The sequence below is a fragment of the Tripterygium wilfordii genome, chromosome 19 (genome assembly GCF_013401445.1).
Source record: "Tripterygium wilfordii isolate XIE 37 chromosome 19, ASM1340144v1, whole genome shotgun sequence".
Taxonomy (NCBI): Eukaryota; Viridiplantae; Streptophyta; class Magnoliopsida; order Celastrales; family Celastraceae; genus Tripterygium; species Tripterygium wilfordii.
Window position 1 is genome coordinate 14475300 of NC_052250.1, and position 23688 is coordinate 14498987.

At 38.8% G+C, this 23688-nt stretch overlaps 4 protein-coding genes across 7 annotated transcripts; 1 reads left to right on the top strand and 3 right to left on the bottom strand.

Annotated features, from left to right (window-relative positions):
* Positions 1–728: 728 nt before the first annotated feature.
* Positions 729–3090, bottom strand: LOC119985782. The gene is made up of 2 exons (XM_038830163.1): positions 2872–3090; positions 729–1066 (listed from the first exon to the last, which is right to left on the bottom strand). The coding sequence occupies exons 1-2, from the start codon at positions 2992–2994 to the stop codon at positions 971–973; spliced, it is 219 nt and encodes a 72-aa protein (XP_038686091.1). The 5' UTR covers positions 2995–3090; the 3' UTR covers positions 729–970.
* A 758-nt stretch (positions 3091–3848) lies between these two features.
* Positions 3849–11422, bottom strand: LOC119985780. 3 transcript variants are annotated; one of them, XM_038830161.1, is made up of 16 exons: positions 11037–11421; positions 10474–10524; positions 10151–10381; positions 9937–10035; positions 9798–9853; positions 9383–9494; positions 8900–9079; positions 8344–8613; positions 6390–6590; positions 6091–6294; positions 5865–5990; positions 5446–5739; positions 5144–5242; positions 4588–5066; positions 4469–4501; positions 3849–4089 (listed from the first exon to the last, which is right to left on the bottom strand). In XM_038830161.1, coding segments are annotated over exons 1-16 (2559 nt in total). In that variant the 5' UTR covers positions 11160–11421; the 3' UTR covers positions 3849–4088. The 3 variants fall into 3 exon arrangements, with proteins under 3 accessions (XP_038686089.1, XP_038686090.1, XP_038686088.1); XM_038830160.1 differs by lacking the exon at positions 3849–4089 and adding an exon at positions 4122–4368 and having other exon boundaries at positions 11037–11422; XM_038830162.1 differs by lacking the exons at positions 3849–4089; positions 10474–10524 and adding an exon at positions 4121–4368 and having other exon boundaries at positions 11037–11422.
* A 1460-nt stretch (positions 11423–12882) lies between these two features.
* On the top strand, positions 12883–18619 carry LOC119985654 (CDPK-related kinase 4-like). Of its 2 annotated transcripts, none has more exons than XM_038829952.1 (11): positions 12883–13577; positions 14505–14635; positions 14926–14967; positions 15059–15167; positions 15333–15411; positions 15973–16269; positions 16410–16519; positions 16780–16884; positions 17046–17108; positions 17710–17877; positions 17956–18619. In XM_038829952.1, the coding sequence occupies exons 1-11, from the start codon at positions 13050–13052 to the stop codon at positions 18091–18093; spliced, it is 1770 nt and encodes a 589-aa protein (XP_038685880.1). In that variant the 5' UTR covers positions 12883–13049; the 3' UTR covers positions 18094–18619. The 2 variants fall into 2 exon arrangements, with proteins under 2 accessions (XP_038685880.1, XP_038685881.1); XM_038829953.1 differs by having other exon boundaries at positions 13449–13587.
* A 1288-nt stretch (positions 18620–19907) lies between these two features.
* Positions 19908–20833, bottom strand: LOC119985655 (auxin-responsive protein SAUR32-like). Its single transcript, XM_038829954.1, has one exon. It carries the CDS (start codon positions 20474–20476, stop codon positions 20096–20098), a length of 381 nt encoding a protein of 126 aa, XP_038685882.1. The 5' UTR covers positions 20477–20833; the 3' UTR covers positions 19908–20095.
* Positions 20834–23688: the final 2855 nt, after the last annotated feature.

Below are 23688 nucleotides of genomic sequence, written 5' to 3' on the forward strand. Positions count from 1 at the left end.
GAGTAGGCCTAGAATGTGAGAGGGAAACAGCTGGGGAGATATCTCTATCAACCAAATGTCATAATGGTCTTCACTTTGCACTTGTCTGTCACCCCACATTCAACAAATATTTCTGAATTGGGGTAGTGAGACATGTCTCTTTGTAAGGGAACAGCCTAGGGAGGAAGAAGGCATGGGTCGCTTGCATGACTCGGTGATTGCACACGTTACCACCGCCAAGGAAACACCCATTTTTTAGAATTATTAATTCATTTAATTTAATTTGTTAGTTTAAAATGGCAGATGGACGACAAGTCTCCTGGTTTCTTTTCTTGCGCATGGTGTCTGCTTATTTTTGTGGACATTGTTTCTTGATAGTGATGAGGCCCACAACTAGTGATAACTTTGATCTTGAGACGTATTGGCCTATTGGGTTGACGGGTCACATGCGCACATGTCAATGGCCAGGAGTTTCCTGCTATCCGAACAACAATTTCCAAGTCAGGGCTTTAAATCTTTCAGCCACTGGTGTCTTGAACAAATCTCTCCGCAGACTTGGCAATAATTTTGGTCTCTCTTAACCTTAGTAGGGATAATTTCACTGGTTATGTACCTAAATTGCTTGGAAACTGGGGGAAAATTGGCACAATTCTACTGAATGATACGGGTTGAAGGGTTAATCCCACCTGAGCTTTTTCAGATTTAAAGCTTGATTTGGGTGACAATTCTCTCGAAGGTAATGCTCCTCCTGAGGTAAAGCCTCTCTTCCAAGCTTGAATACCTTGGACCATACAGCAATTATTTGACTGGGTAGTGGGGAGGTCCTAAGTCAAGTTTGTCAACCTCTATAGTGTAACATACAAGAAAGTCGAGTTAATTATTTTCAGAAAAGGTGGAAAGTAAGCACCTGCACTGCATAGAAACTAATTGCTTTTAGAAAATATCATATTGGATCCACAACATCAAACTACAGTAAGGTGCCCAAAGGCCCCTACTCTGTTGCTTCCGCCGGTGGTGACACTTCAGTTTGTCTCAATTTTTCCAGAGCAGAGATTTTTCTATCAAGTGACTCATTGAAGCCTTTCATCTGGAAAACACAGACGAAAAAATTGTAAGTAGTAGAACACAAGCTTTGCAACCATGTAATCTCTTAATAGTGAAGGGGGAAACCAGAGAAAGTAGCAGTCCACTACTCAGGTAACATACTAACATGCATGTTACAAAGACAAAATGAACTCGAAAAGTACATGCTAATTACTCTTTGAACAGAATTGAATACTTTTTTCAAAGTTTCCTTTCAGACATCTTCTACAAGACTACGACTTATAACAGTGACAAAAATATAGGTCTTAGTCTCAGCAAGACAAGCCGTCAATTAATTCAGTGAAGGAGGAAAAATAATACATACTAATTGCAGTTTGGAGCATGTTCCAGGTTTGTCATCATCATTCAGAACATTAACTAGGTAAATTGCATATAAACAAGAACATTTCAAGAAAGATAAAAGGGATGCAATGGTTCCAGTTGGTTATTTAAGAAGACACGTTAAGAAGTGATTGGGCATTTCAACCACATCTATCTTGGTATAATGGCAACTAAATCAAGCTTAAACCACACTGAAAGGAAGTGACAAAGCATTGAAAAGGGTCAACAAATAATGACTCGATGCTAATGCTTACATTACGGTATATAATACATGCATGCATAGTGACCGAGCAATAGAGGAATATAAGAACAAACAATGCCTCAATTGTTACCAAGACAAAGCCAATTCAAATAAATGACACATGATCTCTCTTGTGAATTTCTTTCTAATCACCATAGGAACAACGAAATCCTCCTCACACAGTCACCAGGCACTCATCATTCTTAGTCAAAACATATAGAATTTCAAGCTCTCTAGCACATCTAAATCAACATCAACTTTATGTTGGCCTTAAGCTACAAAGTTGAGTTCAGCTGTGTGTTTAATGAGGCTGAAGAAGAAAAAGGAAGTAGATGACTAAAACCATACGAGCAAGACCTATTTCAATAAACCAAGGGGGAAGCACTCAAGCTTCCAATTTAGAAGGCAGACTCATATGCGACTGAGCCAAGTAAGAGAAGAAAGTGAAGAAGAACAAATTCAACAATTTCGGAGATTTATGAGTATAATGGCACGGGACGATTAAGTGATGGTGGTAAGACAAATTTGGTAAATCGAGGCATTCGTTTAACGTTCTAGTCCAAATCCAGTATTTTTCATCTGACAAGGATTTTCCTGCTTCCTTTTGATCAACAATGGAAGATATCTAACCAGACAGATAAGTAACTCAAACAGAAACCCAAGGCTGGGTGCATCACCCGAGAAGAATCTATCAAAATAGGATCCCTGAGTGTTTAACTCACATCCATTAATTAAAATGAAATATCTGCATCTCAATTCAGCTCTGCGTTATGCTGCCCTTGGAACAAATAGAGTAAAAAACCATCCACCAGCCACAAGGTAGCCAATCAAAGCATTATACAAACAGGTATGCACCTCCTTCCACTTTCATCTATAACGCAGAGACAAGCTAACATATTGACTCATAACTATCTAATTTCTTACCCTTCATGTAAGATTTTAAGATATGCATCACAACAAACAGCAATCCAATACGACCCAGTTTCCCAACTGACTTTCAATTTCGAGAAAAAAATCAGACAAATGAAAATTGTTTGCATCCTTTTGTACAACCATGCCCAATTTCCGCTTCCAAGCAATGCGATAGCGTGAATATTAGAAATCAATAAAAGAAAATTAAATTTTCCATATGAGAACAACTGAATCGATTCTGATAAACATGGCACACTCGGATTCGCACATATTAATATCGATTGATTAGTTCATTTTTTTGAGATTTGGAGTACCTGTTGAGAGATGGCTTCATGGGCAACCTTGTAATCCTTGTAAAGGAAATAGATTCCAGTGAATGAGGCCGTTGCGGCTCCAGCGAAGAAGGACGCGAGTCTCGCCCTCAAAACGTAACCCATCTTATTTCTTCTCCTCCTTGGTCTTCTCCGCGTCTGTTCCCCCTATGTGATTGTCAGCGTGAACTAATACAGTAATACGGTTCCTCCTTGCCCTTCAAAATTTCGATTGTGTTATCTTCTTTTTTTCTTGCTTTATGAAAAATGGTAATAAAAAACCTTTTCTTTTTTTTTTTTTCTTTTCTAATAAAGTTCTTTTAGACGGGAGGGGATTCCGACGACTCAGGGAAAAGGCCACCGGGATGTGTTTGGATGGAGCAATTTGGGGTAGGAAGGAGGAGGAAAATGGAAGGTAAAATATATTTTTTTTGTACAGATAAAATAAAATTTTAATTTGTAAATACCTTAATTAACCTCTAAAATATCGTACATATCAACTTTATCATTCTATTATAATAATTTGACTATTACTTTATGCTATTTTTTTCCTCAGGAAAATTATACTAGAAGATTTTTATGCTTCATTTTTCAAATTCTGCAAGTATACGCATACCTTTCAGTGGTCAGATTTTAAGACAATGATAATTTTAAAATTAAAAGATGTTTAATCAATAATTTCACTACCCATATGATTAAGCCAATTAAAATATGCTAATACAGTCGTTGGATTTCTCTGTCCGATAGAAAATGGGTATTGATTGGGGCATTAAGCAGTTGATGGTTGATACCATGTGAGGCCTTGTAAGCCAAAAGGATATACCTACCCATTTCTTCAACACAAAATGGGACCAAGACCCCTCAGCAAGCAAACACATGCATATTCACCCCCGTGAGTGCGGTTCAACGGGAGAATCACACAAGGGCTGAAGGGAGTAAGGTCAATGATCCAAGATTCACAAAAGCAGAGAGAGATGAGAGATGCAGAAAGTTAGTTGTACTTAACTGAAACGCATGAACATGACCAAAATAATTGTTTCCCAATGGAGTACGGGGGGTGAAAGGCAAAAGAAAAGCAAAATGGATTAACTGTTAATTCCAATCATAAAATTATATGCTCCACTGCAGGCCAATCCATTCATCCAAGAAGATATTTTCACAACCTACAGCCTCAAATATGCTCCTTCTGAACACTTGACAACATTCCTGACAACCCACCTCCTGCCATAGCAAACCACAAAAATTAATTTATTACTCGCCCAAACTGGTATGAAATAAAATTGTAGAAAATCAAGCCCCAGGTACTAACGGTACTAAACCCCTGATCAGGCCTTTTGGACTTTCTAGAACACAAAAAAAGTACATGAGTCGTAGTTAGAAACACCACAACCTTTTAGATTGAACACCTATAATATAGTAATATAAGTGGTTTGATTATCTTAGCATAACAATGAATGATTGGAGTGACCTCAGGATTACTTCAAATAGTACTGGTTTCAACTTTCGAGATGCAATCATGCAACCATAGAGGAAATAATCGTAAAACATTAGGCATACAAGTCAGAGAGGCGAGTATCATAATTGCAGTTACTATACTTACTATCTTCCGGAAGAAAACCCAGCCCCATATATCCTGCAATGGCACAAACAGCAGGCACAATTAGTTCTTCAAATCTTCATTCTAATATACAAGATTTCATGTAAGGTTTTGAACCACACCTGCTCTGCTGCTTCCCAACGAAATTAGGATTAGACCTCCCATGATTTGAACCCTTGATTTGAGTAGCAATCACACTAGATCTATCAAAATCTGGTCCATTCATCTGTAGATGATCTTTTGACTTGCTCAAAATTTTAACCTTAGACACACCTTCCGAGACACCAAAACTAACACCATTAAGATGCTGATTCTGCATGACTGAAAGTTGCGAGTGATTATCAGCGGTTGTGGTGGGAGGAGGATTGACCACATATTCCTTGAAACCAGTCTTCTCCTCATTCACATGTTTGGAATCAACGGAAGGAACTTTCTTCATTCGAGGCTGTGCCATTGGAGTAACAGCCACAGAAGGCAAATATGAAGAGTAAGGAAATGCTGCCGCAGCTGCCGCAGCTACTTTGGCTACAGCAGCCGTAGCTGCTATCATTTCTTGTGCTCCTTCCCGAAGTTGAATATAGTCGCCCTCAATAAAAAATAACTGAAGTCACTTCAGATTATCAGGTTCTACATGCACATGAATATATACACATGGAATCATAATTCCAAGAAACTTACTTCAGGGTGACTGGCCAAAAAGTCATCAAGCTTTCCATGCCTTTTCTTGTAATCATGCCAATGTAAAGGTGCGAGCATCTTCCCCAACCTATTTGGGAGCTGCACTTCGCACAGGTAGCAATTACAATCAAAATACTAATTTGAAAGATCTAAAATATCAATCCAACAACTTTTTAGAGGGCGTTAGCTTAGTCTCATGGTAATTCTTCTCAGCAACTTCTTGGTGCTTTAATATAGACTTTAGAGTAAAAAAATAAATCCAGCTAAAAGACGGCCTCGGAGGTATTTACAAACTCACTAACCGTTGAACTAATCCGGACTCTACCACCAGGTGGAATTGTGCGCACAAGGCAGGCCAGAAGAGATCTTTCATCAAGAAGAGCACTCTCCAACATCTTTCCAGCATTCAGAGTATTTGCCTGCCCTGTTAAGATAACCGCTTCAGGTGCAACTGAACCGGTGCCATCATTGACCAATGCTTCATTGAGATTCCCAGATTCAACTGAAATGTCAGATGGTGATGTACTAGCGGCAGAACTTTGTTCTACAGCTAAAACATCTGCTCCATTACTAGCTGAGTCCAAAGCATTTTGCTCCTGCAGCAGTTCAGATTCAGGGTAAAGTGCATATCTTCGAAATTTACTTTCTAATACAAAGGGTAACCAGGCCAATTTAAAGGCACCAGCCAACCAAAGAATACTGGGCATGAAAAAGATCACACCTTTGTTTCGCTATTCCGTTCACGAGAATCCAATCTTAAGGCATCACGAAATTGGGAGGAAATTTGTTGTAGGCTTTGCTCAGTCTGAGGGGCAACAAGGTAACTTCTATCAATTGACTCAAGAACCTGCAAAAGAAGAGACAATATAATGCACATATAGCACACATAAACAAATGGTTAAGTGTCAATAATGGCACAAAGCATGAAAGCAACATCATTTCAGAACCTTTGGTTCACCAGTAGATGATGAGTTGACAGGGTCGGGCTGTCCTCCTTGATTCATATGGGCATCCAGATAATCCGGACGAAGTGCTTGTCCATTGGCAGACGCTTCATATTCATACTTTACATCTGGTCTCCTATGGTTTTCATCAGCCTCAGAAAGCATAAGTTGATCCTGTGCAGATATTTGTGGACTTTCAGATCCAGCCTGGAAAAAAAAAAGGATAGGGAAAAAAACTCATTTCATTAACATGCGCAATGTATAACATTCATTGACAACAGAGGATGACTGTATAATGGCACCTGCTGGTCCTGCCATTGTTGAAGGGATACATATTGAAATTGCCCGACATGAGATTGAGGAACATTTGATGGCACAGAATGGTGAACCGCTTGTTGATGCATAACATACGGATGTAGGGCAGTCACCTGTCCAGGTGGAAGGTAGGTGGGCATTCCAAGTAGAGATGATGGTGCAATTGGAACACCAGACACATGGTCGGTCTAAGCAACGAACAGGTAAAAGTTAGTGAAAAGGATTTAAATGCTTAAGACTTCAATCTTAAGGTGATCAAAATCATGATCCCAAAGGAGGGTGATATCAAATATAAACTATCAGAAAGCAAAAGAAATACATTCATAATTGATTAATTGCTTATGAATGTAGGTGGGATTCCAAGTATAGATGATGGTGCAATTGGAACACCAGACACATGGTCGGTCTAAGCACCGAACAGCTAAGAGTTAGTGAAAAGGATTTAAATGCTTAAGACTTCAATCTTAAGGTGATCAAAATCATGATCCCCAAAGGAGGGCATGATGTAGTTTTTGAAACTACCGATGTAGAATTTGTTTAGGATTAAGCAACCAAAACCCTAACCCCCGAATTAAGCCCAAAATTAAGAACCCTAGGACATAAACTCACAATTCCAGGTCTGACTCGTCTGAATCTGGAACCAAAATTCTTGAATTTTTGAATCAAACAAAAACGACCCTGAATCTCTCAGGTAGGGTTGGATAAACTTACCTTCCCCTCTCAGTCTCTCACTAAGCGTGTCTAAGGAATCTCTCCTATAACAAATTTGTATAAAAAACTCTCATTATCATTTATTCTTGACTTGCATCCATATAAATAGACTCCTAGTAATCCTAATTACATAAGAAACTTCCGTCAAATAAAACTAGGATCCCTAAAAGTAAACTAATATGACTCCAATTATAACTAGGACTTGACTTAACAAAATAACCTAATAAAAGACTCTCAAAACAAATAACTATTACTAAATTCGAAATTCCAACATATCTGGAAATTCTGACAATACCCTTGGTATGAAAACTAAAAGAAACTTACTTAAAATTAACCCAATAATAGACTAACTTATAAAAGCCTATATTAATGGTTCTCCTGCATCAAGCCAATATCAAATATAAACTATTAGAAAGCAAAAGAAATAAATTCCTAGTTGATTAATTGCTAATCTTACATTGTTTTTTGTTCTAAGATGCTCAACTGTAAAGCAAACTAGATTAACATGGAATAGTACACAATTGAGTAATTACTCAAAGCAACAACAATATGCACCAAATAAATAAGAGGTATCATGCTATGATACTTCAAATTTTTACAATTAGTCTCTCCACTGTCATGAATTTAATATTCATTTAGCAGGTTTCTCCTTTTTCCCCCAACATTATGATCATTATCATAGTACGGCTTCCTGCTTTCTGCTTCTGAACCACTGAACTCTGACATGCAAAGCCAATCTACTTTGATCAACCACCCTGACGCCTTAACACATAAACAATCAAAAGGTCTCATGAAAGTTTGCCGGCCTCACACTACTTAGTACTCGATATCAGAGTAGTTACTATCAGTATTTGAATGTTATGTTAAAAACCCTAGGTAACAATAGCAGCTACCCTTATTACTCTCATAATGAGCAGAGTGGCACTCCTCTTATGTCTGATGGCCTAAAAAACTGCAATCCACATTCATGCTTGTTTCATAGTCAACTTAAAACTGCAATCCACATTCATGCTTGTCTCATAGTCAACTTCATGCATGTAATAAACCAATAAAGGAAATGTAACAGTTTAGAACCATAATAGGCATCATCAGCAATAGAGAGAGTTTTCAGGAAAGAGTTTTCATAGAAATGATGATATTAATGAAGCTTCCAACTAATGATCAAATTATACAATGTTTTGCAGTGAAAACGTGTTCTTAATTACTAAGGCCACTGTACAGGAAGCATACCTGAGTAGACCCATTGCCAGTTGACGCAAACGATGACATATTATCCACAATTGCATTTGGAAGAGCACCCGTATTAGCATTTGATCCCCCACCACCACCATTCACATCTAGATGGTTTATATTGTTATGACTAAATTGGGAGACATCATTTGAATTTGATTGAGATACATGTGCCTCATCATTGAAGGTTCCCCTTCTTTCTCGTGCATCAGCCAACTCAAGTTGAAGCTGTTGCACTGCATGCACATGAACTCTCTCCATCTCAGCAAACTAACATGAATACACATGTGATTAGAGGGCGGGAAGACATCAATTCATATTGAGTGCAGCAATATCCATGAAACAGCAAATATGCAAGTTGATACAAGAAATTTGAGTTCACCCCTTAAGTTATTTTACAATTACTGCGAAATCAAGAAAGCAATTTGTTTAACTTGTGAAATAGTACTTTGAGCATGGAAAATGTGGCATAATTATGAGTATCTAACGTAAGCACGTATACAAAATCAACAACTAATCAAACAATGTAAAAGTGTAAACAGAGACCAACACCAACCTGTCTTTGGCAACCTAACCAAAGCTGATTATATTGCTCTGTACGGTCTCGCAGTTCCGCTTGTAGCGAGTGGTTCGTAGTCGACTGTAAGGCATCCATCTCCTGAACACGTGCAATCCAAGCTTGAGCCTCCCTCAATTGCTCATCCTTATACATAATAGTCTCTTGAGCAACCCTATGCTGAAAGATAAGATTCCCGAATCAAGCATCAAAAGGCAAGGTAAAGCTTAACCTTGGCAGAGTAAATGTTGACTCCTAGACTAACAAAATTTGATACAAAAGTTCCAAACTGAATAAAATAATTTTCTTAATGGCCAATTCTTTCCCACATTACGTGAGCAGGGAGGTATAAGCATAACTCGCATGGATGCACTGATATAGTTCAAATTGCATTTAAAAACACCAGACAACTATTAACAAAACAAGCAATCTGAAAACTCCATATAATAGTGAGACGGCATCAGAATAATGCAATGAACAGACCTGTTCCTGCAACTCAATGAACTGCCTCTCCTTTTCTTGAATATGTTCCTGAAAGTCGTGTATTTGTTGTATATGTTGTGCTCTTTCAGCTTCAGAATGATCACGCTCTCTCCTGACATGTACGAAAATAAGTAGCTCATGTGAATTCATTGAAAAGGTACAAAACCCAAACGCTAAAGGCTTCAACACAATCAATATGTATACGTAGAACACCAATGTACAGGAATTATCCATATTAGCATTATACACCTTCACTGTGATTATATCATTCAAATAGATGTCCTTGAGGTATCGTGCTTTATATTTTTATTAAACTTTTAGGCTTTCATTCAAATAAATACATGTCCTTTTTTTGTGCTCAAAATTAAATTGGAAACAAGATGGGGAAATTTGTCTCAAAGCCAAAAATACACACCTGAATGTTGCCAATTCCTTATTTTGTTCTCTAAGAAGATCTTCTTTGGCCCAAGCCTGCAGCAGAAAGCAATAAATAGTAACTCACATATAATTCAACAAAACCTTTTTCCTTGGGCACAAAAGAAAAATCAACACACCGCATCATTGTCCAACTTAATTGCATGTAGTTCCTGGTCTTTCTCATCCATTTTCCTTTCCAAGTCATGTATCATTTGTTCACGTTCATGGAGTTGTTCCTGCACAAAAAGGCACGTAAGTAATAGGTAATCATAAACAATTTGAACTCTCAAAACTCGGTGCAAATACGAAGCTGAAAGTTTTCATAATTTCAAGGGAACTATGAGTCCAAACCTGAAGCTTTGAAGTGATATTGGCATGCTCTTTAATCTGAGCGTTGAAGTTATTTTGCATTTCTATGATCTTAGACCTTGCGATCATCTGAGCTCTAAGCTCAGCCTCCATCTTCTGGAGCTCCTGCCTCTGTCTAGTAATGCCATGAAGTTGCTGCTCCATAAGGCCACCGTCTGAACTCCCATCAATTGTGATGGAACAAAAGTCAACATCAGCTGGCTCTCTTCTACTCTGCACCATAATAAACATACAAAAATCGAGTCCATCCATCACAGGCTCACAGACCTTAAACAAAATTCCTACTCTAAAACCAAAATCCTTACTTCATATATTGTTCTCTCATCTGATTGACCTAACTTTGACCGCTCAAGATCCTGTGCATCATAGATTCTCCGATTAATAACTCACAGAGAGGAAAGAAAGCAGTGAATACAAGTTCAAAAAATTCATGAAATTGGTCAAAATTCCTAGGTTCTTGCTAAAGATATCTCAAAATTAAATCAACACGTCACACTGCCTATTGCACAAATAAAAAAACAAAATAGAACAATATCTTGGAAGTCTAGTCCATCGAGGAAATGAGTGAATTTGGGAAATACCATAAGCAATAAACACAGATAAACCACTTCTTCACAGTTTCCATGAGTGCACAAAATTATTTGCATTCGAAACCCACATTATCATAGTGTAAACAACCCTATGATAAAACCGAATAAACCCGAATACTTCTCATCTACCTCAGCCCTTATAAATTTTCTTACTGCCTAATATCCAAGACTACATAAAAACCTAGGATTCCGACACATGCAATCCCTTGACATCGGCTACATTTTTTCCGCAACCAAAAATAGACCCTAATTTAACCAAACATTATAGAAAGTTTTACCACTTCGTCCCCAGCGTTTCGAGCCGAATGGTGCTCGGAGACGGCCCGCCACTCCTTCCGCGATGATGGAATAGACACCTGAGCCCCTCGCCCGCCGGTAGCAACACCGGCCGTGGCCTCCATTGAAGAATCAAAGTCTCCGATTCTACTCCAATTCCCCAACACTAAACCCTAGTTTTCCCCCAAAAAATCCAAAACCAACCCTAGAATCGCAGAAGATTACGATATATGGCACTCCGAGTGGGTATGGAGTGAAACGAGAGTGTCAGACAAAGATTCCGACTATAAATGTAGCGGTTTTCAGGGATTGAAAGGTTTTGGGGGGGATTCGAGTGAAAAATAGTGAGAAATTGAAGGCAGAGAGATAATTGGGTGCGAGAAATCTCGATTTAGCGGAGGCTCCCGCCATTTATAGTGCAAGTACAGTGGTACTGCATGGTGGCCTCACGCGTTCTGGTGGCGCGTTTATCATACTTGAAAAGAAAATGGTTTTGTTTGATCGGGCTAGAAAAAAGACAGAGAGAGATACCCATGTTGTAGGCCCAATGGACCCTACCGGCCCATTCTATAGCAATTTGAGATTTGTAGTTTTTTTTTTAATTATTTTATAATCCCAACCACATGGGCGGATTAGATTAGATTTTTTCTTAAATTGCATGTTTGTTTTTGTTTTGAATACCAACATTAATTATGTAGACGGTGTATTCAATGGTAAAAGTATTTGGAAGTGGGAAAAATGGTATTCGCATACTATTTATTCCACGCGTTTTTTAGGCACATGCATGTTGACAAGCCTGTGACCAACTATGCTCAAAGACTTCCATCATCAACAATCAACATCAACCTAATGACCCTTCCACTTTAAAAAATGATGGATCAAGCCCCTCTATTTTGTTGTGGGCTAAACAAGTCCATGTACTTTAAGAGTATAAATATTCATTTACTTTGGATAGTTGATCAATTAAGCCCTTGAAGTTTGAACATATGAGTTAAAAACCCTACTTCTTCCGTGTATCTCCATCTCCACCTCCACTAGCCACCAACCATTACCATCAATCTTTCTCTACCCCCAGGACCCTATCTCTTTGTTTTCCTGCAAAACCCCTCTTCTCCTCCTCCTCCTTCAACTTAAGATATTAAGATAACAATGTTGGAAGAGTTTGATGATGAAAAGAGTCCAAGAATATTGTGGCAGGAAATAATGAAATCAAAGAGACAAATAAATGGTCCATGTACTTTCATCCAATCATCTAGATCTGCCCCTGCTTGTGAGCACAAATATCAAAATCTCGCAAACTCTTGAATCAACGACGACGTGTCGCGTAATCAATAGTGTATGACTAAGTTAAAGAATCATAGATAACTAAAACGACAAAAAAAAAATCACAAATCAAGCGGGTAGGTTATATGTGTCATTTTGATGTAACCATTAGAGGAGGAAAAGGAGGAGATTTTGATATACGATTTCTAATTTAAGTGAATTATATATATATATATATTTTTTTTTTCAAAGTCATATCACGTATTAGAGTACACATAAGTTAAATTTCGGCTAACAAAGACCACGAAACCTCAAAGTACATGAGCTTGTTTAGCCCTAAACAAAATAGAGGGACTTGATTGATTATTTTTCAAAAAGTACAGGGGCTATTTCGAAAGTTACCCCCTTAGAACAATTTACTATTATTTGGGTGCAAACAAATTTGCAACACCAGGCTCAAAGAAAGGGAAGGCTGAAATAATTGTCAAGAAGGAGATCAAACGGCCAGAAATCAAGGATTCAGCCATTCATTTTGCCTTGCTGTCAAATTAGCACAACTCTTCAACTTTAAAATTCATACCGGAGCTGACGACGTTTTCAACAATCTCGGAATCTCCTCGGCTTCTCTCTCGTGCCCTTTTCAACCTTCAACTCCTTTTGCCGGTGTAATTCTTTCAACTGCTCCGGCTTAGCTCTTCATCGTTCGATCATCTGATTCTGGCTGATCGACGTTCAGAAATCAATCTACAGCCATGGGCCATTGCTGCAGCAAAAACTTGTCAGCCGTCGACAATCACATAGTCGGTGCCGGCGGTGGCCACCAGAAGCAGCCCACATCACCACTTCCCTCCGCAGCGCCTCAATCCACGAACTCCAACTCTTACTCGAATTCGAATTCTAATTCATTCGCAGGAAGTCCATTCCAGAGCCCACTTCCAGCTGGAATTCCACCGTCTCCGTCGCCGGCGAGGACTCCTGGGCGGAAGTTCAGGTGGCCTTTGCCGCCTCCGTCTCCAGCAAAGCCGATCATGGCGATTATGAGGTGGAAGGGGCCTGCAAAGCCGAGCATACCCGAGGACGATCACGTCGGTGGGGAAAACGGACGAGCTGTTGAAAGGCCGTTGGATAAGAACTTTGGGTATGCGAAGAACTTAGCGGCGAAGTATGAGCTGGGGAAGGAGGTAGGACGTGGACATTTTGGTCATACTTGTTGGGCTAAGGTCAAGAAGGGAGAGCTCAAGGGACAACAAGTCGCTGTCAAGATCATCTCGAAAGCTAAGGTGCGTGATGGTATGTGTTAGTTTGTATTTCTGTGTTGTTAGTGACATCTGTTTTATTGATCTAAGCATTGCCTTGTTGATATGAATTTTCGCAACTGAAATTGAAATCAAACTTGATGATTCTGATTCCATTGGAGAGTAGTGACGAGAGAGCGAGTTTATGCTGTTAAATGATGGATGAGAAAATATTAGCTGAAATTCGATTGTTAAAAACAATGTGGCATGGGATGCTTCTGGTGGTGAATCTGTATATGCACCAGATTTGGGGGAAGTGAGATGCTATGCAAGAGTGGATAGGGCATGGGATGAGCTGTTGTTTAGAGCTTGAAAATGCAACGCTTGATTTTTTCTCTTTTAGCTTTATTTTGGACGAGGTTGGATACACTTAATTGGCAGGCATGTGCTGTAGGATCATTATCTCTGCTGAACCAGCATGTCTATGGTGAGATCAACTATAGCTGGAGATTTGAACAGTTTTGTGATCAACGAAATGAGATAAGATGGTTCACTGACTGGGATGGGAATTTATTTGGTGTATGTGCTTACCATTCTTTTTCTTAATGTCATTTAGTGCAAGTGATAATGCACGCCGTTTTGGTAGCTATTTGTGGTGTACTCGTTCAGTTGCTTACCTGAGAACAGTTGTAGACAGCCAAATTATCAGCTGAGAGTTGAGTGACCAACCATTCATTCCTGGGCCGCAATTATGGGGATTATTTCTTTCAAGCTAGTGCCTCATTGCTTTACATACTAGATGTAGGAATTCTTGACCACGGTGCTCGTATTCCTATTCGTCTTCTGCTTGTGGAGAAAGAATTGTTGTTTTACAAATTCCTTTTTCCAACTATTCATAGTTGGATCTACTCGATTCACTTAGTTTTTTTAGCTTGATGAGTATAAGTAACTAAACTACTGCTATTTTCGCAGATGACAACGGCAATATCAATTGAAGATGTTCGTCGGGAGGTAAAAATGTTGAAAGCCTTGTCTGGGCATAAGCACATGATCAAATTCCATGATGCTTTTGAGGATGCCAATAACATCTACATAGTCATGGAGTATGTATAATCTTGTCATGTTTTATTTGATTTTTATTTCCTGGTTATTGTTTGATGCCGTTTGCATGCATTTTTTTGTTTGTTTCTTCCATATGGGTGTTTAAATTTTTTCGTTTGGGAAATTTGCACTTATAGCTATTGATGTGTTGAACTCTGTCTAGTTCCAAATCTTTGCTGACAACATCCATCTGATGAGATATTTTTGTGCATGGATTAGTACTTCATAACTCACTTGTAGTCATTAAACTATATAGTTTGTTTCCATTTTCTTATGACTTTTCTGATATCAGGTTGTGTGAAGGAGGAGAATTACTTGATAAGATCTTAGCAAGGTAATAAAGGAATACCTTCCTTCTCTAATGTTGATATGTTTTGCCTTTCCACTTCTATTCTTAGCCATTCCATGTCATTTCTTCACTGCAGAGGAGGAAGATACACTGAGGAAGATGCTAAAACTATTGTCGTACAAATTCTTAGCGTAGTTGCCTATTGTCATCTTCAAGGGGTTGTCCACCGTGATCTAAAGCCAGAGGTATGGTAATGTGAACACAATGTTTTTTTCCTCCTATTTAACCCACTTTTCTCATCTGGAATATCAAGGCGGTAATTGGTTGTTAGTGTAACTGTTGATGTAGTTATATATTCTGCCATTAGCTTTGTGGTGATTAATAACCATTAATTTGCAACTGCTTGGCAGAATTTTCTTTTTACCACAAGGGATGAGAATGCTCCAATGAAGATAATTGATTTTGGTCTATCTGATTTTATTAGGCCAGGTAACACATTCCAATCCATAACCCCTCCGTTTTATGCTCCAATGGATTAGTTATTAAACAATCACTACTGGCATAATGTTCTGAAACATGTTGCATTGTTTTGTTTTCTTATACGTGAGGCCTTTAATCGGTGTTTACTTACATAGTTACATAATTGTAATTTAGGAGAAAAGCTTTATTAGCCCTGCCATTTGCTTATGGATCTTGGCGCACTTGAATTTGGATTAGCCATGTCCTAGTTTTTCTCACAATTGACTATGGTTGTGCAATCTTGTATGTGCTTTGTCCCCTTCGAGTCATTGAGATGCATCTGAGTCACTTGTTTATGTGTAGTCTGTGTACATTTACGAAAAAAATCGTGTCTAAATAGTATTATTCAAAATCATACATCTGTTGTACTAAAAATCTATTTTTTCGTACTTCTACTCTTGATAAGTCTTTTGCAGAAAGGCATTGTCAATTGTGTACATCTTAATCTTAGAAAGTCTCTCCCTAGTTAATTGTCCGCATTGCTTCAACTGTAATTTTATGCACATACGTTCAATTCTTGTATTTTTGCAGATCAACGTCTTAATGACATTGTTGGTAGTGCGTACTACGTTGCACCTGAAGTTCTCCATAGATCTTATAATGTTGAAGCGGATTTGTGGAGTATTGGTGTCATAACATATATACTGCTATGTGGAAGCAGACCCTTCTGGGCGAGGACAGAGTCAGGAATTTTTCGTTCTGTATTAAGAGCTGATCCTAATTTTGATGATTCACCTTGGCCTTCAGTTTCACCTGAAGCCAAAGATTTTGTGGAAAGGCTTCTCAACAAGGACCACAGAAAAAGAATGACAGCTGCCCAAGCACTGAGTAAGTTATTTCTAAATATTTAAGAGCTATATATAAGTTCCAAAGATATGATATTCTCTGTCTCTTTATAGGTTGTGAATATCTTTAGTCTAGATCCAACCCTGTTTTTCGCTGATGACGAATTTGTCTTTTCATTGCAGGTCACCCATGGTTACGAAATGTAAACGATGCTGTGCCGTTGGATATTTCAATCTACAAGTTAGTCAAGGCATATGTTAGAGCCACACCTTTCAAGCGTGCAGCATTGAAGGTAATAGACCTTATAGTATTTAATCCAACAAAAAAGAAAAATAAAAAAGGAGGCGAAAAAAGGAGAAAATTTTTAGTTGTGTCACACATGCTTGGAGAATAGGTAGGCTTATATTCACGACACTTATTGAGTGGTGGGTAGAATACTAGAATGTGTGGGCACCTTCTGGGGCAAGGTAGCATAACCCTTGACAGTATCTGGGTAATGGGATTTTCTCTCTTTATCTGCATTCTAATGTGCTTTCTTTGACTTTACGACAGGCACTTTCAAAAGCTATTCCAGAAGATGAACTTGTATATCTTAAGGATCAGTTTAGGCTTTTGGAACCAAAAGAGGGATGTGTCTCCTTAAATAATTTCAGATCGGTGAGCAAGGGCTTACTTCTATTACCATATTCTACCTATAATTGAAATAGAGATTATAACTATGTTTTGAAAATCTATTCAATTGTAATAATTTAGAAAAGCATTTTTTTTTGGCTGTAGTCTTTCCTCCTGACTGTTTAATTCAAATTGACCAAGTGCAGGCTCTGATGAGACATGTGACAGATGCCATGAAGGAATCAAGGGTCCTTGAAATTTTAAATATGGTGAGACTTATTCCACTTTTTGAGTTTGTATGAGTATGTTTAGAAATGTGTGCAGTTATCAGCTGTCCACCAGGCACCAGCATATATGTATGAATATTCTAAAATACATGAGAATTGTAAAAGACCTTTGTTCTTATCATCAATAATGTTTCCCTCGTTAGGATCATAGTTTCAGTTTGTTGCATCATATAATCTTTTTGCCTGTTAAGAAATGGCGAAACAATTGTTTGAAAGTGCCAGGTTATGAAGACAGGCAATCATCCTACCCTAGTTGGGACTTGGGATTATTTAATTACATGCGCATACACAGGCTCAAACCTTCACAGTTTTTCTTCAAAGTAACATCTAATGAAACTTGGAAAGTAAAGTCTTTATCTTTTTGTGTATGGGACAATGATAGACCCTTACATTAAAGTGCCTTTCTTCTTCTAGGACTTCTCCTGTTTGTGTATTTCATTCAATGGCCGCAGCATTGGTGGTCTCAAAATGGATAATTTTAATAATGCAAACTCTTGTCTTTCAGTTAATGTGTCATTTTATTAGAAAAATTACTTTCTTATTTTTGATATCTAATTCTTTTAGATCTGACCATTATGTTCAGATGGAGCCTCTTTCTCACAAAAAAATAGAGTTTGAAGAATTTTGTGCTGCTGCAATTAGTCCATATCAGCTGGAGGCTCTTGAAGGTTGGGAGAAGATTGCAACCACAGCTTTTGAGTTTTTTGAACAGGAAGGAAACCGGGTCACTTCAGTTGAGGAATTGGCACAAGTATGTGTACCTGTTTTCTCTGGAAATCTATGCGTTTTTCTCTCTGGACTGATCTGACTTTGTAAGTATTTGGTGTAGGAAATGAATCTGGGCCAATCATCTTACTCATTATTAAAAGATTGGATCAGAAAGTCGGATGGGAAACTGTGCTTCCTTGGATTTACCAAGTTTCTTCATGGTATAACAATACGTAGCTCCACCCCAAGGCGTCGATAGCATTGTGAGTAGCCAAATTGTTTACATAATTCTTCTTATCTTGGCCTTTTGCAATTCTTTTTTCCTAATCTACTGGATTTAGATAAAAGGTGTAAAGATGTATATCAGCAATCCGAAAAGGAAAATATACTGAATTCAGTGCATATGATTTTATTTATGTATTTGCATCTCGGATAGACCCATAGGGGACATTTGGACCAGAGTGCGTCCAAGCACTCGTTTAATGCCATCCCCTTTCTAGGGCACATTTCTGCCTTGTGGTTGAACTTTCCCAGATCTTAGCTTTTCCTTGATGAATGATGCCAGTGTGATTTATAACAAAAGGAAAGGTAACCAAGCAACGCCAATTTCAACGGCACAACAGAAAAGAAAATATGAGAACAGTGGCACAGGGAACAGCTTAGAGCCTTGGACAGGGCTTTTAGGTGCAAGAAAAGGGGGGACGGAAAAGTTTTACCCATTACGCTGTTGCCTGTTATGTTGATTTGACGAACTAAAATGAGAATAATAGCTTGCTTAAGATGAATTTCAGGATTTAAATTCTTGTTTCAGCATATTTTCTTTTGTGAATATCTTCAACCCTATAATTCACTGATAAATCTCACTGTTAGGGGATTATTAGGAGAAGGAGGTGCTCTCCCATTTCACCTTTCTTTGAGATCTTGTTAATTTTATGCCCTCTGGCCGTCCCAGAAAGAGAAGTGAAAGATAATCATGTAACTGATACTGATGGGTTGCTTACGGAGGTCAAATTGAATTGAGATACTATAATACCATGCATATATAGAGAGAGAGCCTTACGAGGGACGGCTCCATTCTAGATTAGACAATAATAAACCATTTGAAAGTCAGATTTCTGTAACCAATCCTGATGAGTTGCTTTCAAATTAGGGTTTAAGAACATGAATGAATTCCTAAAATATTGGAAGCAACCCGCAATTTAGCTGGAAGTGCCTGTAAACATTGTATTCCATGTATATTGCTGTTTATGTGGGGAGGGTTTAGGGTTTTGGATAATGTATAAGATTCTACTACATAGCACCATCTCTATGTCGAAAGATTACAAGGTCAAACACATCAGAGAGAGACAGGCGGAGGTGAGCTCTGCTGCTTTTGGTCAAGCAAATTCATATGGGGGAGGCTCTATCTCTTGAAAGAAGTTACCTTGACCTCATCCATGCATATTCCATACGCGTGTATAAAGAATTACAATGTCAAACATTACATATATATATATATATATATATGGCCTGCGCTAGATGTAAGCTTCAGTTTGCGTAATAGATTTTTACATGAATCCAATTGACCATTGAAGGATCAGAACAAGCCAGCCTGCCGCCTAAAGCTACATGTGTTCAAATGGAGAAGCTTTTCTTGGTTTTCAAAAACTTGAAATGATAGAACTCTTTCATACCATTAATCCCCACACAAAACTGCAAGAGTCTCCAGGAGACTAGGAAAATCATAGACAAATTGGAGAAAAACAAAAGCTGAAAAGGCTAATAGAGAAACAACTAAGGTAGATGCTGGCCTGTGGATTCCAATCCATACGTATCAACCTTACTATAGTGTATATGTATTGATAGAGAGTCACAACCCACCCACCAAGGCACCAACCTTATTATTCATATTCCATCATAAAAGGAACCCAACCATCATGAAAAAGGTAAGAACATCATTTTTATGGATCGAATATCATCAATCATAAGCTCATATAGCAATCCAATGGCTCTAAGCAAACCCTTTGGCTTATTCCATGTTCCAGCCGTGTCCCACACGATGTCTCTTCATGGACTTTGGTTTTTTATTAGCTGACACACTTTCTTGTGTTCATATCAACAACAACATTATGTAATTTATGTTTACTCAAAATAAAATTCAATAAAAATCACAAATTTATACGAACACTTCAATCTGATTCTTCATTTTTTTCGTCATAATCGTGTATCGATGGGAAATAAACAAACAAAGGGAAGCAAATTTACACAGGATAATTAATGAATCAAACCCTGAAGCACAAGCCATGAAGAAGAAGGTGGTGGTGGTGGTGGTGGTGGTGGTGGTGGTGAGATTTTTCGTTGTGAATCATGCCTTGAACAGCTTGAAACTCCTCCACATGACAAGGAATTGTAATGGGTCCTTTCTGATCAAACCCATATTCCTCCTCTGCTTCCTTCAACAATTGCTCAAACAGAGGATGATTCACATCGATTACAGGGATCACAAACCTCTTTTGCTCCTCACCTTGACCCACCATGATGGCTAGACAACCCTTCGGGACATCTTTCAACTCCTGCTCCTTCTCTTGATGATGATGATGAAAGTGAAGGTGTGGTATGTGAAGATGGAAGTGGTGGTGGTGGTGGTGAGTTTGGTTCTTCATAGCAACAAAACCCAAAAACTGAAATTGGAAGCTACCCTACCCTTTGTAGGAATCCTAGTTTTTTCTTCCTGGGGTCTTGTTTTTTTTCCTGGGGAATTTGATGTTACGAGAAAAGAATAGAGAAAGGCCAGGGATCAGAGGCAGAGATTGCGAGTTTGAAGAGTGTCAAAGAAGCGTCTGTGAGAGATCTTGGTATGTTGCTCATTCTAATACCAGTTCAAACACTACCCACATAGAGATTTCTGAGAGGACGAGAGATTGGTGTAACTACATGTATCTATATATACACACACATAAGATATATGGGTAGTGAATTGGTTGATTGGTTAGGTTCTCAGATGGTTCTAGCTGGGGTGGGGTTTGCTTAATTTACACACAAAGTGATTTTCTATATTTATTGCCGTCTAAGATATGGGTTTTTTTTTTCTTTTTAATCCTCAAATTCTGGAACTTTGTTTTGATTTACAGCTGGGAGAACAGCACTGAACACACGCTATATGTGGAGGTCAACATTTACTATTTCCACGAACATCAAGGGCATGGGGTGATATATATGGTTCTGTCTGTCTGTCGGTATGCCGTGTTTGGTTTGGTCAAACCTTTATCCGAGGGAGTTCAAAGACGAGGCGGGTAAAAACTATAACTTCGACAATTGTGGGGTCCACTGATGATGGGGGGCGAGGGGTCACATTACACGTCAGCATTCCCTCAGGGAATTTTAAAGAGCGGATTTGGGTCTTTCAATTTTGAAGGGAGAGATATGGGCCCCAAATGTTAAAACTTCAATTAGTACCGGATCTTGTGCCTGATTTCATTGCAAAATTGTTGTCAATGAAGAGATATCATGGCCCATATATATATATATATATGTACACACTCTACATAGAGATCCAATCAATTAACCGATGACTAGGATTCGAATCCCTCTCCTCATTTTCAAAAAAGAGATCCAATCAATTCATTATAAGAAAATATATATAGAAAATAAAAAAAGTAGAGTGGTAGTTTTAAAATAGAAAATGAAATATGCAAATGGAATAATAACTAAAGGGGCCAAAGAGATTGGAAAGAGCATGAAAACAACAATTGAGAGTGCTTTTGGACAAAGAAATTTAGCAAATTGAGGCGTGATAAACGGGCTTTTCCTCTTCTTTTCTCCATGTCCCCCATCTTGTCCTTTCTTTTTTCTTTCCTTTACTTTTCTTTTCTTAAATTATCATAGAGAAAACTTTCTTGTTTAGGCCCACTTCCTTAATTATAAGTTATTGGGCCTGCAAAGAAGGGACAGCCCACAACATTGTTGAAGCCCAATATGAAACCTCTAAAGCCAGGCCAGAGACAGAAGAAGAAACTACAATGGTTTTCAGTGGAGATGGAACTCTTTAGGCTCATCACAAATTGGGCTTCCACAATCCACATAAACACACTCTCTCTATCAAGTATCAACACAATTCGCCAACAATTTTTTTTTTTTAAAACGGTGGAGAGAGGATCCGAATTCTGATTATTAAAGTGATTCGCCAACAATAAGTAATAACCAGAAATGAATGTATAATTTTTCTGTCATCCTACTAATATTATACATAGTTTTTGTCAAAGAAAAGAAAAGAAAAGAAAGAAAACCAATCAAAATCACACCTACTGATTTGTAGTATATCAATTCCTTTCTTCCATCTCCTGAACCACATCTACCACAACCACCAACTGCTGCCTGCACCCGTTTTCACTTTGGGGCCCTGAATGTTCATCGGCAATCAACCATGGGCAAAACCCTCCCGCAACCAAAGAGTCCGTGATCGGTCTAATCACCAAAAACCCCTGTCCCACCGCCGCACAAATCAACGTGCTGAGAAAAATCACCAGCACAACCCCATCGTACACTGCCTGGTCCGGCGTCCACAAAACGGACAACCCAAGTAACACAGTCTGTAATGGCAGAGCTACCATGACCGTTATTGCAAGTACGTATATTCTCACCCTCAAAGCCTTGTTAATTACGAGAGATACCAATCTGAAACACGACGTCGAGAACCACATCCCATAAACGACCACGAAAGCACCAAAAACGACGGTACCCGCCAAAGGGTATGTACAGAGCACCGTCTCATCGCCCATTCTCGACCTGTAAACCATCGAACTTCGCTGAAAAATCTCCGGTAACAATTGTAGCTCCCATCCCGAGAAAAACGTAAAGAAGGTCTGTAAGAAGACAGTTGGCAAACATGTGGAGAGCACGAACAGGACAGCCCGAGAGCCTCGCGGTTTCTCCTTATTGACGGACACATTGACGAGGAATAGCAGTGAAATCAAGAAACCGGGTTCAAAGACGCCTAAAGAGAGGACAACGTGGATTTTACAGATTTGGGTTCGTTGATCTAATGTCGGAGATGGTAAGAATGGGTAGAGATACTGGAAGCGGAAGGAGGGTAATCGGAAGAGTTCATTTAGGGCCCAGAGAGTGATGAAGGAGACGAGGAGGTATCGGACGGTCCAGAGAGAATTGAAGCTCTGTAAATGGCGAGAGAAGCGGGATTTGAGGCGGAGGTGGAAGATGTAGGCGAGAGAGAGGAAACAGAGGAGGAGAATTCCGGCAATGAATGAGAGTGAAATGAGATCGCAGGCGAATGGTAATGGAGGATCAACGGAGAACATGGCACATGACGGAAATCGGCCGGAATTGCCAGAGGTGGTGGTGGTTGTGGCGGCGGCGGCGCAAATACCGGCGGCGAAACGATGAAATAATTGTTGAGGAAACTGGCATAATTGGGGGGTTAATCGGAGGGGAGACGAGATTTGAGAAGATGATGGATGTTGACCTTCTTAGTTTCTCTCTCCCCTACTCGCCCAACCAACCAACGAACCAACCAAGAAAGAAAGTCGGTTGCAGAGCTTGCAATAAAGAATTTGGTGTTTCAGAGAGAGAAGGTTGGGATGATCTGAAATGGCTTCTCTGCTTTGATTTCGGGATAAAAATTCTATGATTAGAAAATTTTGTTATAAATTTAGCTATCCTAATTAATTATATACAATATGATTTTGTTAATTAACTTGCGTACTACAATAGGAGAGCTAGAATCGCATTTTGTCTCTTTGATGGAAAACATCAGACCATAAATTTTTTATGCCAAATTTGTAATTGTAGGACTAACTTCTAAATGTTTCAACACCAGTGATTGTTTAATTATTCACATCTTCATGCATAAAAATAAAAA

Excerpts from the sequence above, each read along its gene's own strand:
- LOC119985782 (XM_038830163.1), bottom strand. The coding sequence starts at position 2,994 with ATGGGTTACGTTTTGAGGGCGAGACTCGCGTCCTTCTTCGCTGGAGCC. Across the intron at positions 1,067-2,871 it reads ATGAAGCCATCTCTCAACAG|ATGAAAGGCTTCAATGAGTC; the intron begins GTACTCCAAATC and ends TGTGTTTTCCAG.
- LOC119985655 (XM_038829954.1), bottom strand. The coding sequence starts at position 20,476 with ATGAAGAACCAAACTCACCACCACCACCACCACTTCCATCTTCACATA.
- LOC119985780 (XM_038830160.1), bottom strand. The coding sequence starts at position 11,159 with ATGGAGGCCACGGCCGGTGTTGCTACCGGCGGGCGAGGGGCTCAGGTG. Across the intron at positions 6,295-6,389 it reads AACAATGGCAGGACCAGCAG|GCTGGATCTGAAAGTCCACA; the intron begins GTGCCATTATAC and ends TTTTTTTTCCAG. Across the intron at positions 5,740-5,864 it reads AACGGAATAGCGAAACAAAG|GAGCAAAATGCTTTGGACTC; the intron begins GTGTGATCTTTT and ends GAACTGCTGCAG.
- LOC119985654 (XM_038829952.1), top strand. The coding sequence starts at position 13,050 with ATGGGCCATTGCTGCAGCAAAAACTTGTCAGCCGTCGACAATCACATA. Across the intron at positions 15,168-15,332 it reads ACCGTGATCTAAAGCCAGAG|AATTTTCTTTTTACCACAAG; the intron begins GTATGGTAATGT and ends ACTGCTTGGCAG. Across the intron at positions 17,878-17,955 it reads CAGTTGAGGAATTGGCACAA|GAAATGAATCTGGGCCAATC; the intron begins GTATGTGTACCT and ends TATTTGGTGTAG.